A 14,616-nucleotide genomic window follows, 5' to 3' on the forward strand; every position below is an offset into this window, starting at 1 on the left:
CGCTTCCTCGCGCCGTCGGACCGGACGCGCCGCTCGCGCTCCGGGTCCCTTCCGCCGGCGGATCTGCTGCCGGAGCCGCGTCCGGAGCTCCACATTCGGCCCCACATAGTGGCTGGAGGCGGGGCGGGTGGTCACCGGCGGCGAGAAATGTGGAAAGGGGAAGGGGAATCGCGTGGCTCGGCGGCGGCGAGGGATAGGGTTGGACCCGCAAACGAGTCGCGAAACCGCAGTTATAGCGGTCGGGGCGTGCGGTTTCCGGGCTGCGGCAAAAAATTTTGTGGGCCGGCGAATATGCGGGCTCTGTTCTGACCGGAAAATTGGACCGAGCCCGCATACTCGCCGGAATTTTGCGGGTCTGCGTGTTTTGCAGGGTGTGCTGGAGTTGCTCTTAGACCCCCCAACCCCAACCCGAACCCGGCCCATACCCACTCTGTTTCTTCTCCTGCCTCTCCCGATTCCTCTGCACATCGCTGCCGCCCCACCACCGGCCACCGCCGTCTCACCCACCCACCTTCTCTCCCTTGGCCGGAGGATCAGCCCCTCCCCCTTCGCTCCCCCAACCTCGCTTCTCCGCTCCATCCATCCTATCGCCGCAGAGCCGCACCAGCGCTCCAACCTACAGGCGATGGCGCCGGCGAGGTCAGATCCGCACCACCACTCCGGCGATGCCGTCGGCGAATGGGGGACACGAACCTCAATCAATGTTGACGGGCACCGGACCGACGGATGTTCGCCGGGCAGCTCTGCGACCTCGCGCTCTCCGGTGATGAATCATCCGCCGCGGCACCGTCGTGCAGCTCGACGCGCACGGCAGAGGGCGGCTCCTCCCCAGCCTTGCCGCCTTCCTCCGCGCGGTTCTGCTCGGGTGACGATGCGGTGCAGCTACGACGAGGACCGCCGACCAGGCGCCTTCAAATCCTCAGCCCCATGAAGCAAGCCCGAGGAGGAGGACAAGTTCCTGGGGTCCTCATCGCCATTGCAGGGGTAAGCACCGCCACCTCCTCGGATCTCTTCTCTTCTCCTGTCCTCTCATCCCTCCAGTTTCGGTTCAGTTCTGTTCCCACGTGTTGGTCTAGAAATTGTAGCATCCGAGCTCGTCCTTGCATTCTTTCCGTGTCCTTCAGTTTGGTGTTGCTCCCAACTTCTTGCAGGAGAACAACACAAACATACCCTCTCTGCTCTGCTGCAGGAGAAACATGTTTGCTTTTGCTCCTCCTGTAGCTAGCTACATTGCTGTTACCTGCAACTGCAACCTCCTCATGGACACTTAACTGAACCTCAATCCTTCTGATTGATGCATGTGCCATGTGTGGGTGGCAGGAGAGCAACTTCCTTCTCAACGGGCATCTATAGTTCTGAACAACAACAACAACAACAAAATACCAATCTTGTTTGCTGCATATGCAATTACAGTTGAGGATGGAGTTGTCGACTTGTGTTATAAATTGGCTCATAAATTGGCAGGACTTTGGTTGCTCTGCTCTAGGGCCAGCATATTTGCACCATGATTGCTCACCGGGGATCGCCCTCCACCAGGACATCAAAGCCAGCAACATCCCTACTGGACAGATGCTTGGAGTCGTGCGTGTCTGGTTCTGGCCTCGCAAGGCTGGTGGTGGACAATGAGACCCATGTGCCCACTGTCATGGCGGGTACCTAGCACCAGGTACTCGTTCTTTGTCTCTCTCTCTCTCTCTCTCGATGCTAGCCTGCATCACAATGCATTTCTTGTTCAAATGTGTGTGCATTTTTTTGAGGGAAAGATGTCTTGTTAATTCCTGTAAATTCCTTCCTTCCACACCAGAGAATTGCTGTGTAGCTTGTTGTTGAGAAATTTGACTAGTTCTGAACAATAAATAAGTAGCTTACCTTTTCTTGTAATCTAATAAGAAGAGTCGTTATAACTTTTCTGTTCAGAGTACCTGCAAAACGGGCATTCAACTGATAAATCATATGTGTACACTACAGCTTTGGAGTGCTTTTGCTGGAACAGCAACAAGGGCAGCAGCATCATCCACTGAGTAAGCACTAGCACTAGCAGTACTGAACTTGCTCCTCTCAAAAGGAGTCTCTAAAGCAATCTGACGAATCCATTGTCTGAAGTCTGAACCTTGGTTTTGCTTTTGCTTTTGTGCAGCTGAACACGGTGACTGGGGAGGAGCGTCTGTATGAGATTGTGGACTAGAACGCGGAGGTGGAGGGGATTTTGAGATCCTGATTCCTCCGCCTCCAAATCTTCGGTCGCCCCAGCAAGCAAGCTCCAGGAGATACAGGCTTGGTTTTGCTCCTACTCTAGCTAGCTATATTTCTGTTACCTGAACTTTGCGTTCCTGCCACTCATGGACGCTTAACTGAACCTCAACCTGGACCTGGGCTTTCTCTTTGTTTCATTTTGAATGCATGCATCATGTGTGGGTGGCAGGAGAGCAACTTCCTTCTCAACGGAGGGGTAAGCCAGTGAGTCATTCATGTTCTGAACCAAAAATAAAAACATTTGGAACTTTGCTAAAGAAGTTGATTTATATTCTCCTGGACAGTGATCCTTCTTGATAATTGGGATGGCACTCTAATTTGGACATGCCAGGAAGTTCATACTTCACAAACAACATATCAGTGCATCTTACACACCATCGCTTAGTTTCACTTGCCATGGCTCCCAACTGATTACAGATGTTGATCGTTCACATGAAGTGCTTACTATATTTGTGGGACACGTAGACTTGGGGCCCGGGCACAGACCCAGTATCTCGTCCGCTGGTACCGGTTATTTTGACCTTGTGATCTTGCTTGCCGCAGATCTGATCCATGTCTTCTCCAAGCTGCCGCGTGATCTCAACTTCATTGACCACACCAGCAACATCCGATGGAAGGAGTAGGTGTTTCCTAGGCCTGAACTCCAATTTTTCGTGCGCCGTGGCTTAATGGACACTTATGTCATTGTGAATCTGTGGGTGTAGGTTTCAGAGGGCGAAGCCGGTCATCATCGATCCGGGGCTCTACATGGAGAAGGTGGACGTGCTCTAGATACCACAGTGCCGGAGCGTGCCAACAGGCTTCAAGCTCTTCACCGGTAATAAGGGCATTGCTTTTTTGAGTTTATCCATTGGAACTGCTCTTGTTAAATTGGTAACCCAATTATTTACATGTACTAGGGTAGTAATGTTCTATCTAGGATTTTTTTTCCCATGCATCTGATGACTGTTCACTGTGCATATATACTAGGCTCCTGCAAAATTGTTGTTGTGCCAATTGAAGGAATTTGTTGTAGAAGTTTATTAGTGAATGTGACTGTTCAGGATTTGAAACTGATAGATGTTCATTCATATGTGTGTTATCATGCAACTGAAATTGATTTATTACCATAATAAGATCTTCAAAGTGTTCCTGCGAGCTCCTCAAATTCCTCTCTTTCTGAACTGAAGCTGGGGTTGACCTTTCTTTCTTTCTGATGTGTGCGTGGCAGGAGAGCTAGTTCCTCAATTTCTTGGGGTTCATGTGGAATCGCTCTCTCATGGGTCATGGCGTCGGCCGCCATCATGGCCATTGCGCTAGCAAACGGAGGGGGTAAGCCACTGAGTCACACCACGCCACCACGGACATCTCAACAGATTTGAGTAGTTTTTGATCCTCAATTTAATCTAGTTAAAAACTTCTGAACTTCAAGATTCAAGTTGAGGACAAGTTCCTCAGCTGAACATTTTTGAGCAGTTTCTGTTGCTTGCATACTTCTGAACTCGAGATTGGGTAATGTAACATCGAGCCATGCTAAATTCTACGCCAAGGCGATTGGGATGCCTATTCTCTCTGTATGGATGACCGATGTTGCACTGTTTAGTTTACTTGTGTGTATCTAGTGATGTTTGTTTAGTTTAAACCTTCTGAACTTCAAGATTCAAGTTGAGGACAAGTTCCTTAGCTTCTGAACAATTTTGAGTAGTTTTTGTTGCTTACAAACATACAGTTTGAGATTGTCTAATGTAGTATTTTTTACATCTTGTGTAATTTTTTCATCAGGGGAAGTCGCTTGATTGGCATGACTTAGTTGGCATCATCACCCTACTTGTTATCAAGCATCTGCTTCGTCTACTGTGTTTTCATCTCAAAGGCGCGTGTGGCCGCCGGCCATGTAGGTTCGGCTCAGTCTTGCTGTATTCGTCCAGCTCACCACTGTCACCGATGGCTACAAACATCAAAGGTGAGACCTCTCTCCTTCTTACCCTTTCTCTGGGCACGTGGTCATCGAGGCACGGCTATTTAGGTTTTGGAACAATGATGCCTTGATGGCCATGTATAACATTTGATGGAAAAATGCACTGTGATGCATCTCATTCCACACTGTATCATTGTGTTTAGCTCTATAATTTTGTTTGCTTTGCACATGATACTATACAAGATCTCAACACAGACGTGAGGTCAGTAGGTTTACCATGTAAAGAGACCCAACCAAAGGGAGCTCTCTGGTAGCTACTCAGCTGTGTTGTTGTGGCAGACAACAAAATATTAAAATTACTTTATACAAAGCAAAATAGCGTTAGCAAATGAACTGAGACTGTTTGAGTTGCAGACAACCTTCAAGTTCTCATTATACATTACCAGGATTTTGCCAACGAAAACATGAACGCTTCTTTTGTAACATTAGCAAGGTTTTTTTCAGAGCACATTATGTTAATTATAGCCTGCTGCACAGCATGTTAAAACCAACCATACCGTTCTAAATGACATTTCTTTCTTTGTTATAGGCATGCAAACATCCATGTCCGTCTACGATGGCTCGACGGACTACCTCCAACTGGCCCACTGGCTTGGCTTTCCTCTCAGCGCGATGACAGCCGTTCGGCGGTGGTTGTCGCCCCCTTCCTTGTTTTTTGTGAGTCCCTGGTCTCCTCTCCCTCTACCCCTGCCCTGAGATGGTCTGGCCATTCAGTCGTGTCCGATTGTGGTGCTGGCCAAGCCAATGATTTATGGTTTGGTTGTGTGGTCATGTTGTCTGTGGTTGTGGTATTCTGGGCACCGCAATGTTGTGATCTTGTTTGTTGCGGTTTGATAATCATTTAGGATATTGGCATGCTACTGTCTAGGGTCTAGGGTGTAGACTTGTAGATTTAGTCCGCTGATGTTCCTATGGTTGTTCTCAGTTTGTGTGAAGGCTGACTATGTGTTCGTATGCTTGTCCCTTTGGAGACGCTAATGTATAGGTTTAGTGTGGTTCATACTCATACTCATGATGACACGATGACTTCTAAGTTATGATAGTCCAGAACATAGCTCTTGCTTTTAAATTTGGTTTGGTCAATATTGTCGTAGCTCAAACTACCAAGTGGTGTGTAGTGTTTATATACCGTGAACAGATGGTCAGGGCCAAGGACCTTTCTCGCTTGTATATTCTGTCAGCATGCGCCTCTCTGATTTGTGTTTGTGTCTGTGTTGATTAGAGAGAGACCTGAGTGCGTTTTTTGGGGATGATAGCTAAAGGTGGAAAAAACCTGGGAAGTTACAGGCTGGGAAGGAAGGAGGTTGATACACGCCACATGTACCAAGCTCTTATCCAGCAGTCCTATGCATGTGTAACCGCGGCAGTGGTGGCCGCCTCGTCCTTGGTTCAGGTGAGTCACCAATTGTGAGTAGATGAATGTGCGATGCTTTGCTCATCCAGTGATTTGGCTGGGTATTCAATTACAAGTATCTTCAGTTACTTGGCAGCGGACTAAGACGATTAGTTTGCAATTTTGTTTGGATGAAGTACAATGATCCTGTCTTGTTACTGTGACGATCTTGTTCTCTAAATTGCTCCTCCATGTGCGAATCTGACTGCACGGTGAATGCTACTCCCTCTGTTCCTAAATATAGGATGTTTTTGCAGTTACGTCTTATATTTAGGAACAGGGGTAGTTTACTTGCTAGTTGTTGGTGTGATGTTGTTACCGTTGACACGTTCAGTTTGCTCTCTGTTAGTAATCATGATCATGGCTTTGGTTTGTGAATGGTTAGGCTATGTTAAACTGGGTGTCATGGTTATATCATCTATGTTCAATGCCAGAATGTGGGAATTGCAACTGTTTGCTTAGGTTTTGCTAAATAATCTTAGATGTCTCAACAGTGCCATTCTGCCCTTGTTTTCATGTTATATAAATGTTTGTCAAATGCTCAATATCAAGAAAATCATTGTGGAGAACCTACTAGATGACAAGGGGAGAACATAGCTCTTGTTTTTCCATATTCTGGTTTGGTCCATATGATGATTGTTTACACTGTTTGTTGAGAGTATTTCCTCTGTCATGCATAGAGTATTCGATTCTTCATATTCTGCCATGTTTGCATGCTCTGCCAGGAAGAAGCTGAAGCAGGCAGCTGTGCTTGATGCAGCAGGACGGCCGCCTCGGCCTCGCATGGCTTGGAGCGACGACGAGCTCCGGTGACCTTCCGAAGGCAATGGCGACTACAATGGGTACGGCTTTGGCGATGGCTTTGACGACACCAACTAGCAGCCCCTGCTCTCCCCTGTTCTGTTATGTCACTTATGCTGTATGTATCCCTGTGAAAAGAAGCTACATATCTCTTCTTCCTATGTTTATTTGTTTGGGATGCATTGAGGTCTTGTATGCCGTAGCAATGATGCTTTGTTGGGTGCTCGTTTTGTATTGGAGTTGTTTGAGACGCAAGGTTGTGTTGATTACACCATTCAAACTTGAGATTCCTCAGCTGTGTTAGTTTGTTGTGTCGTTGATGTTTGCTGGGGAGCATGTTTAATGCTTTCTCCAGCTTTTTCGGTAATGCTTTATCCAGAGTGGTGATGGATTAGGACTGAAGGAATTCGAAACAGCTTCAATCTGGGCGTGAATTTATTTCATGCATCATGCTTGATTTGCTTGAGTTGGCAATTGCGCAATCATCTCATATTGTGTGTCGTGTCTAGGACTTGTCATTACTACTATATATTTTTCAAAAATGGCAAGAGAAAGATGAAACAACGGCAAAAGGAAAAGGGAAGGAGAAAAGCGAAAGGTTAAAGTGTGTTTTGGAGGTGATAATTTAGTTTGGTCACAGCGACAAGTAAGTCCATTCTATCCAAAATTCTCCCTCCGCTCCTAAATACAAGTTTTCTTTTTAGAGATTTCAACATGGACTACATACGGATGTATATAGATGTAGTTTAGAGTGTAGGTTCACTCATTTTGCTCCGTATGTAGTCTATATTGAAATCACTAAAAAGACTTATATTTAGAAATAGAGGGAGTATAAAAGCAAAAAAAGAAGAACCTAGTGTATGGACGCCAAACTCTGCATAAATATATTCGATCTCTCTTACAATTCCCATTACATAACTGTACCACTTTCTATTACATCAGCAAACATACTACTACTACTACTATCATTTAAAGTACAACGAGGACCATACATAATCTTCTTAACGTGGTCGCAGCACCAGGTCAATCACTCCGAGCGCGCACTCCCCAGATTTTATACCAAATTCAGCGCGCAAGCTGTTAGCGACATTGGAGCTTGGCCATGTTTTTCTGCCACTATCTTCCCATTGCACCAGTAATGTACTAAGCGAAGACCAGTTGACCAAATATTTTGCCTGATCCAAGGTCAGGTATGATTCTTCGCTTTCCCACTCCAAAATGTACGCATTGCGTACGGGATGGAATCTTAAGGATTCCGGCCCCATTAGTGTAATCTTGGCCATTGCTAGCTGAACTTCATGCTTGGGAGTGTTAACAGGGTCGTAGTTGCTAAGTACATGGATGGCATCTAGCAGTGATTCCCTACCAAGTGGAACACTAACAAGAAGCAGATGGGCATTCCTTTGATCTCCATTGGGCGCAGTGTGTCCCATTAGCTCTTTGTACGATGAACCAAAGGGGAGAGGGAGGAAAGGCTCTGTGAATAAGGCGTCGTACCCTTTTGCCGTGTGCAGGTTGCTGGTAGTGTTGAAGGCGAGAAGATACAAATCGTCATTACAGAGCCATAAGGTCACCTTGTCGTCCCCCCGGCCCTTCAATGTGGGTTTGAGCCACGTCGCCGGTTGAACTGTTTTTTTGTCGTGATACCCCCTCTGCGGAGCCATGAGGTCGCTGACGTCGCCGATTTTCCTGCGGTAGTCCTCTTCGACACTTTCGATCAGCTGCGTGTGGGTGGTACCCAGAAACCCCGTGTGATGTGAACGGACCGCATCGTGCTCCCATGCGATCTCCGCTCCATGCACAGCCCTGACAAATAAGACAATCATTGCCAAGGTGACAAAAATTTTGGGCCATCGGCCGGCAGCCCCTGCGCAAATGGAAGGACGAACCTGTCAGATTCAGGTTAACTGGAAACATGAAAAAAGTACGGTTTTCGTAGATGCTTACTTCTCGTTGCGCCTTCAAATGCTCCTTCTTCCTTGGTGCCGCGTGCACAGTTTACTCCAGGCATACTGAAGGGTGAAGTGCTGCTCACTGCGATTGTTCGTGGGTTAACAGTCTTTCGAAAACCATTATTGGCTCACCTTATATATGGATTGCTATTAAAAGAGAACACGCTCTTTCTGCTCAAGAGCCACGGCCTTTGGCGCTCGGGTCTGCATGCCCTTGGCTTTTTCTTTTTTAAAGAAACTTTGTCTACTACTTCCTTTGTATACCTCGTCCATTCACGCGTGATCCGCACACAGAAGTGGTGAATCTTCGGAACGTAACCACACCTCACCCACTAATCTTTCTTGATAAGAGCCAATAATGGTTTTCGAAAATTCCTCCCAAGTTTATTTCATTTTCTTCACTTTTTACAAAGGGCAAACTTAATAGCTTTGTTCTAACAAATGCTCCTTTTACTAATTTTGTGCACTAGCTACTTAGGCCAACTCCAACGCATTTCGTCCGTCCCTGTCCGTGTGGGTCAAAACGGACACAAGTCGCGGCCCAACGCGGCGACTCAAAAGAATGGTCGTCTATTTTCTGTGTCCGCGATCCATTTCAGACCCAAACTTGGGTACGTTTTGAGTTCGTGGGACACAAAGCTGGTACACTAGGGCGCTCTCTTTGTCCTTCCCTGCCCTGTCTGTCGGTGAAACATACGCCTCCCCCTACACCTCTCCCGCCCGCCGTAGCCGCTGCCACCCATTTCCTGGCCGCTTCCTTGCTGCCCAGGCCTGCCACCCACCAACCCCCAGCATCGACACAATCCCCCCGGCCCCGCACCCGCCCGCCACTTTTTCGGAGGAGTTCTTGCCGGCGCTTGTGGCCTTTCTCGCCGCTGCCGGTACTAGAGAAACCACGGCCGCCGGCGCCGCCCATCGGCACCAACACCGTCTTCCTGGTCGCCAGTCGCCCTCGTCTCCACTTCTACAGGCCTGCTGCCTGTGCGGGGAGGTCGTGGTGCTCTTCTCCGCCCGCTTCTCCACCATGACCACAAGGTGTTCGACACTTTGCTCGCAAGGTACCATGGATAGTGGGGGCGAGTACTTTTTCAACAGCTTCATTTGTTCATCGGATGGTTCGTCGTCGGATGATGAGGAGCTTGTGGTTGCTGCATTGGTCGTAAATGACCACATTGCTAGGCAGTGACCGAGGTTCAGGGGATCAATCTTGGGTCATGCTCCGGCGTTGAACCGCAATAGAGAGAGTGGTCATTGCGTGCTCTTCGCCGATTACTTTGAGAGCAACCCCCTCTTCAAACCCCATCTTTTTCGGCACCGCTTCCGAATGGTGAGGCATTTGTTCACTCGTATTCGGGAGGGATTGATAGCATATGATAATTACTTTAAGTGCAAGGAGAATGCCCTTGGTATGGTTGACTTCTCCTCTTATCAAAAGTGTATGCTTGCATCATGTCTCGCATCAATGTACATGTTCTGCAAGGCCGAGGCGGTAGTGTTTGGCCCTGAGTATCTGAGAGAGCCAAGTGCCACAGATACAACTCGGTTGTTGGCGATCAATGCAGATGGAGGCTTTCCAGGAATGCTTGGTAGTATCTACACTCGAGCTCAAATGAGCTCGAGTGAACAGTAAAATCGAAAAACATTTTAAAAATATTCAAAAAATTCTGATTTTTTTGTGGTAAACTTTGACAAATTTTCTAACCGCTTGAATAATTTCACCTTCAGATCATGTTCGTGGAAGGCGTGACAAAAAAAACAAAATCGATGCTCTGAAAATGCTACTTTTGAGCTCATTTGATGCTCATTTGACCTCAGGCTGAGAACTGTCCATTTGCTTGGCAGGGGTAGTACAAGGGGCATGTGAAAGGTTGCACTGTCATACTAGAAGCAGTGGCTTCACATGATCTTTGAATTTGGCACTCTTTTTTTTGGCATGGCCGGTTCTCACAATGACATCAACTTGCTTCAGCGTTCTCCATTGTTTGCAACGCTTGCGGAAGGCCACTGCTCAGAGGTCAACTCTGAGATCAATGACCACCAGTACAACAAGTGATACTACCTAGCTGATTGTATTTAGCCTCAGTGGTCAACTCCTGTGAAGACAATATCCAATCCGAAGGAGAGAAGAAACAGATATTTTCCTAGGCACAAGAGAGTGCTAGGAAGGATGTGGAGTGTTCTTTTGGTGTGCTTCAATCTCGATGAACTATCGCTCGACACCCTACACTAACATGGAGCACCGAGAAGCTTTGGGGGTGATGACTGCCTGTGTGATAATGCACAATATGATTATGGAGGATGAGCATGATGACAACATCTACGACCAAGAGTTCCAATTTTAGGCTGAAAATATTGTGCCTGAGCACCATGAACCGATAATGTATGAACAGTTCACCAAATTTCATCATGAAATGCATGATTGGCAAACTCATATGCAACTCCAATGACTTGGTTGAACACATGTGGACTCACATTGACAATCAATAGATGTATTGGTTCATTTTCTTTTGATGTATTCATGACAATTCAAATTTGGCTGTAAAGTTTGTGATTTTATTCGGTTGTGAAACTATTTATTGTTACGGTACCATGTGATTTATTTGGTTGTATAAACTATATGCAATGTTTCTTAGTTATTTTTTTACATTTGGCCGTCGGCCGGCCGGGTGGACTAAATGCGTCGGCCGCGTTGGGCACACTGGCTACGCAACCACAAGAGGTCGGACACCGCCCCTTTGCCTGACCCAAACAGACATAATCAAGACAAAACCGTTGTCCGTTTGGGATTGCGCGTTGGAGTTGGCCTTAGTTCATCTCCAATGCCATCTCCTAAAAATGACAAACTGTGTGTTCGCGGACCACGTGCCCGGACACTATAGGGGAGCCTGCCATCCAACTCTATCTCTTAAATAGGCATCAAATTAACAACAAAGGTGGGTCGGGCACACCTAGAGGACAAAGCACATAGATTGTGAGGACATATGATCCAACTGACAGTGGGCCAGGCGGGCTCCCACATGATGTCTGGACTCCCACAAAGTTCCTTCAAGTCTACTTCTGGTTTGTAAAAAAAAGAACATGCGAACTGGTCCACAGACGTTTAGATAACTGCTTTGGATGTTAAAAAGTGTCCGGACCCATGGTCCGGACCTTTACAAGCTACCCACACTAGCTCCAGCAGCGAAAGAAAGAAATTATGTGAATATGAAGGGAATATACAGGATCAAAGAGAATATTGAAGAGTGGTGTGGATGTAGAGAAGAAACAAGAGTTCGTCCAGAGTAAGGCCTTATTCGGTTCAAATGAATGGAAAACGTAGGAATCGAGGGAACCATAGGAATGACAAAGGAATAGAAGTGCAAAACTAAGGATTCAAAACCAGAGGAAAAATAAATCAATGGGTGTTCGACACATCATAGGAAAAACGGAGGAAGACTCCATCATTAGATGCTTCCCTGTTTGGTTCGGTTGTGGATTTCTAAAAGTAGCTGTGAAAAATCTGCTGTGAAAAAGATGTAGGTCATTTGGAAAACCAGCTGATACAACTTTTTCAGATTTTAGCCCACAGCGGAATCAGATTTTGAAAAGCACGTCCTAGGCTGCTTCCGCTTTTGATTCAGATTTTAGCAGCGGATTTCTGGAATCCAATTCTGCTGGGTTCGCCCTTTGATTCAGATTCTGTTGTGCGACAGCGGAATCCGTCGATAAAAACTGAACCAAACAGGGCCTAAGAAAGCAAGATTCTGAATATTTTATTCTATTGCATGGTGCTTCTCTCATGTAAAGCACGTACCTACTTGTTGGTGTACAAAAATAGGGGCGCATTTTTGTACCCCTTTTCCTGTGCACGGGCAGTCAGAGCCGCGCCCACGGCCACACCAAGCAAAACGAGGGAGGTGAGCCAAGGTAAGATCAAAGCCCAAGACAATCAAAGCAACGCCAAGGCCAAGACCACAAAGAGCAAAGGGACGAAGCAGGTTCCCCCGGCAAGACCCTTGCCGGGACAGCTCGCCCCACACCAACAGAGCGAGCCACCCTTGAGCCCACGACCCCCAGCGCCACCATCAGCGTGGGGCCAGGGCTCGAAAAGGCACCTCTGTGGTGGTATGCAGATCTTTGTGAAGACATATTCAAGATCAAATGAGGATTAGAAGACGATGATTCTCGGCAAGATCCTTGCCAAGGAAGGCCACCAGACCCCCGACAAGATCCTTGCCGAGGACGACAGCACGCCATGGCAAGACCCTTGCCGGGCCACCCGGCAAGGCCCTCGCCAAGGACGCCAGCGGGACCACTGCCAAGCCCACGTCAACCAAGTTTCCACCGCCGTTCACATGCAGTTGCCAGCCCAACCAGCTGGGCGGGCACCTGCGTGGCAACATGCAGCTCCTAGGCCAACTTATCGAGCGCCTGCGTGGCGGCATGCAGATCTTCGTGAAGGCTCCACCACAGCGCCAACTCAGTTGCCTGCCTGCCTACATGGCGCCGCATGCATCCCTGGCCGAGGTGCGTGTCGAAGCGAGGAGGAGCGGCGACGGACGGGACGGGCCTCGCCCCCGTCCCCGATAAAGCAAAGGGACACCTAAGCTACGCATTAAATGCGTCTTGTCCTGTAATACAAGCGATAAGCTCAGGGCACTGTACGCCTTTCCACCTCCTGTGTGCCACCGTGGCAACCCCTTTTTCCTATAAAAGGAGGCCCATGGCATACTGAAGAAGGATTCGGCTCTTTTGAACCACGCGCTGACCACAGCTAGTTCGAGAGCTCAAGAACTCTCAGAAATACACCCAGCAAAGCAGAACTAGGGTTTTACGCATCCTCGCGGCCCGAACCTGGGTAAACGATCCTTGTGCTGTCTACTAGCCCTGCTCTCCTCGCAACCCTGCACCCCGGCAACTGTAGTAGGGATTCTTGTGATCCCATAGGTGTCATTCCACACCGACATCTTTGGCGCGCCAGGTAGGGGGCGCAATTGTGAGAATCTGGTCTGGTAGTTAGCCTAGCAGTTCTTCGTCGCTTTCGGTTTCTAAGAAGAAGGCGGCTGGAGGAACGACGCCGGCTCGACAACAGAAAAGCTAAGTCATTCAGAGCCTTCGGTTATTTCCTTTTACATTTAAGGTTATCATCCTCGAGGATCTTGCCTATGTATGGGAAACCTGCACGCAAAGGGGCCCCCCGCAATTGGCAACTCCCATGTTCTGTTTCGAGTCCGCTCAACAGCTCAAAGCGGCCGCGTCGAGAGTGGCGGGGTAGCCTTCCACACCTGGCAACGCTCCTGACTCTGACTTGAGTCAAACTCGACAAATCGGGCGGTCGCGCTAAGGGCGGTAAGGTGGTTCGCCCGGCAGCAAGCACACCCGGCAGGCCAATGGGGACCGTCCCCACGACGCCGCCCTGGGTTTACGCGCCGGCAAGCCTACCCGATTACGTAGGGTGGACATACAAGGAAAAATCAAACAGGAAAATAACATGCATGATACTAAAAAGTGCTCTAGAGTTATGTTACATCAAATTGTTGCTGCGGTTCTAACTAGAGATAGCAATTGTCTTGGTTGTGAACCTGCAGCGGCGATAAGAAAACGGGATGCCTAATCCCGGCGCTGGCCCTCCACCCTCTGAATTCCGCCGACTCGGCTGATGATGGGCTCGATGCGCTCCCTGAGCGGCGCAAGGTCGGTCCCCTCCGGCAAGCTCTCCAGTGCGGCGTCAAAGTCGAGGTCGGGGTACCAGTGTGCCACCTTGGTGAGAACCTTGGTCATGGCACCCTGGCAAAACCTCCGGGACTCGTCGGCCAGTGAGGCCGCCCAGTTGGCGTGGAGCCACTGCAGAGCGCCGACGACCTTCTCAAAGAACATGGTCAGGCTGCAATTGGCGCTCACGCTCCGCTCCGGGAGATACCTTACATCCGGCATCCCCATGATGGCCAGCTGTGCGGCGGCCTGGTTGGCGACGGTGGCGAGGCGATCGAGCCAACGGTTCTCGCCCGCCAGGTGATCCGCGAAGTTGAGGCCCTCGTTCTTCCGCAACAGCTTCTCGGCCTCCAACTCCTTGGCCAGGGTCCCCTCTCGGGTTGTGGCCTCCGACAGCACCTTCTCGAGACCCTCCAGCTTCAGCTTGAGATCTTTGATGGAGTTGTTGGCCTCGGAGAGCTCCCCAGCCTTTCTGACGACCGCGCCCTGCGCCTCTGTCAGGGCACTGTTGAGCATGTCCTTTTCTTGAGACAGCTTCAGGGCCTGCTCCTTCAGCCGGTCGCGCTCTG

The 14,616-nt window shown here is 48.7% G+C and overlaps 1 protein-coding gene and 1 long non-coding RNA gene across 9 annotated transcripts; one reads left to right on the plus strand and one right to left on the minus strand.

Annotated features, from left to right (window-relative positions):
• Positions 1 to 413: 413 nt before the first annotated feature.
• Positions 414 to 6,707, plus strand: LOC123063134 (uncharacterized). Of its 8 annotated transcripts, none has more exons than XR_006430123.1 (11): positions 414 to 984; positions 1,465 to 1,666; positions 1,969 to 2,021; positions 2,138 to 2,457; positions 2,797 to 2,872; positions 2,958 to 3,070; positions 3,464 to 3,564; positions 4,015 to 4,195; positions 4,740 to 4,867; positions 5,433 to 5,603; positions 6,329 to 6,707. It is a non-coding gene; the product is annotated as an uncharacterized lncRNA (long non-coding RNA). The 8 variants fall into 8 exon arrangements; XR_006430130.1 differs by having other exon boundaries at positions 2,138 to 2,449; XR_006430137.1 differs by having other exon boundaries at positions 2,138 to 2,278; positions 2,423 to 2,872.
• A 558-nt stretch (positions 6,708 to 7,265) lies between these two features.
• On the minus strand, positions 7,266 to 8,481 carry LOC123063151 (uncharacterized). The gene is made up of 2 exons (XM_044486894.1): positions 8,352 to 8,481; positions 7,266 to 8,271 (listed from the first exon to the last, which is right to left on the minus strand). The coding sequence occupies exons 1-2, from the start codon at positions 8,413 to 8,415 to the stop codon at positions 7,406 to 7,408; spliced, it is 930 nt and encodes a 309-aa protein (XP_044342829.1). The 5' UTR covers positions 8,416 to 8,481; the 3' UTR covers positions 7,266 to 7,405.
• Positions 8,482 to 14,616: the final 6,135 nt, after the last annotated feature.

The sequence above is a fragment of the Triticum aestivum genome, chromosome 1A (assembly GCF_018294505.1).
Source record: "Triticum aestivum cultivar Chinese Spring chromosome 1A, IWGSC CS RefSeq v2.1, whole genome shotgun sequence".
NCBI lineage: Eukaryota > Viridiplantae > Streptophyta > Magnoliopsida > Poales > Poaceae > Triticum > Triticum aestivum.

What these genes read in the sequence shown, in the direction of transcription:
- LOC123063151 (XM_044486894.1), bottom strand. Translation starts at nt 8,415, where the DNA reads ATGCCTGGAGTAAACTGTGCACGCGGCACCAAGGAAGAAGGAGCATTT. An exon ending in ATTTGAAGGCGCAACGAGAA is followed by an intron (nt 8,272 to 8,351) that starts GTAAGCATCTAC and finishes CCATTTGCGCAG; the next exon opens with GGGCTGCCGGCCGATGGCCC.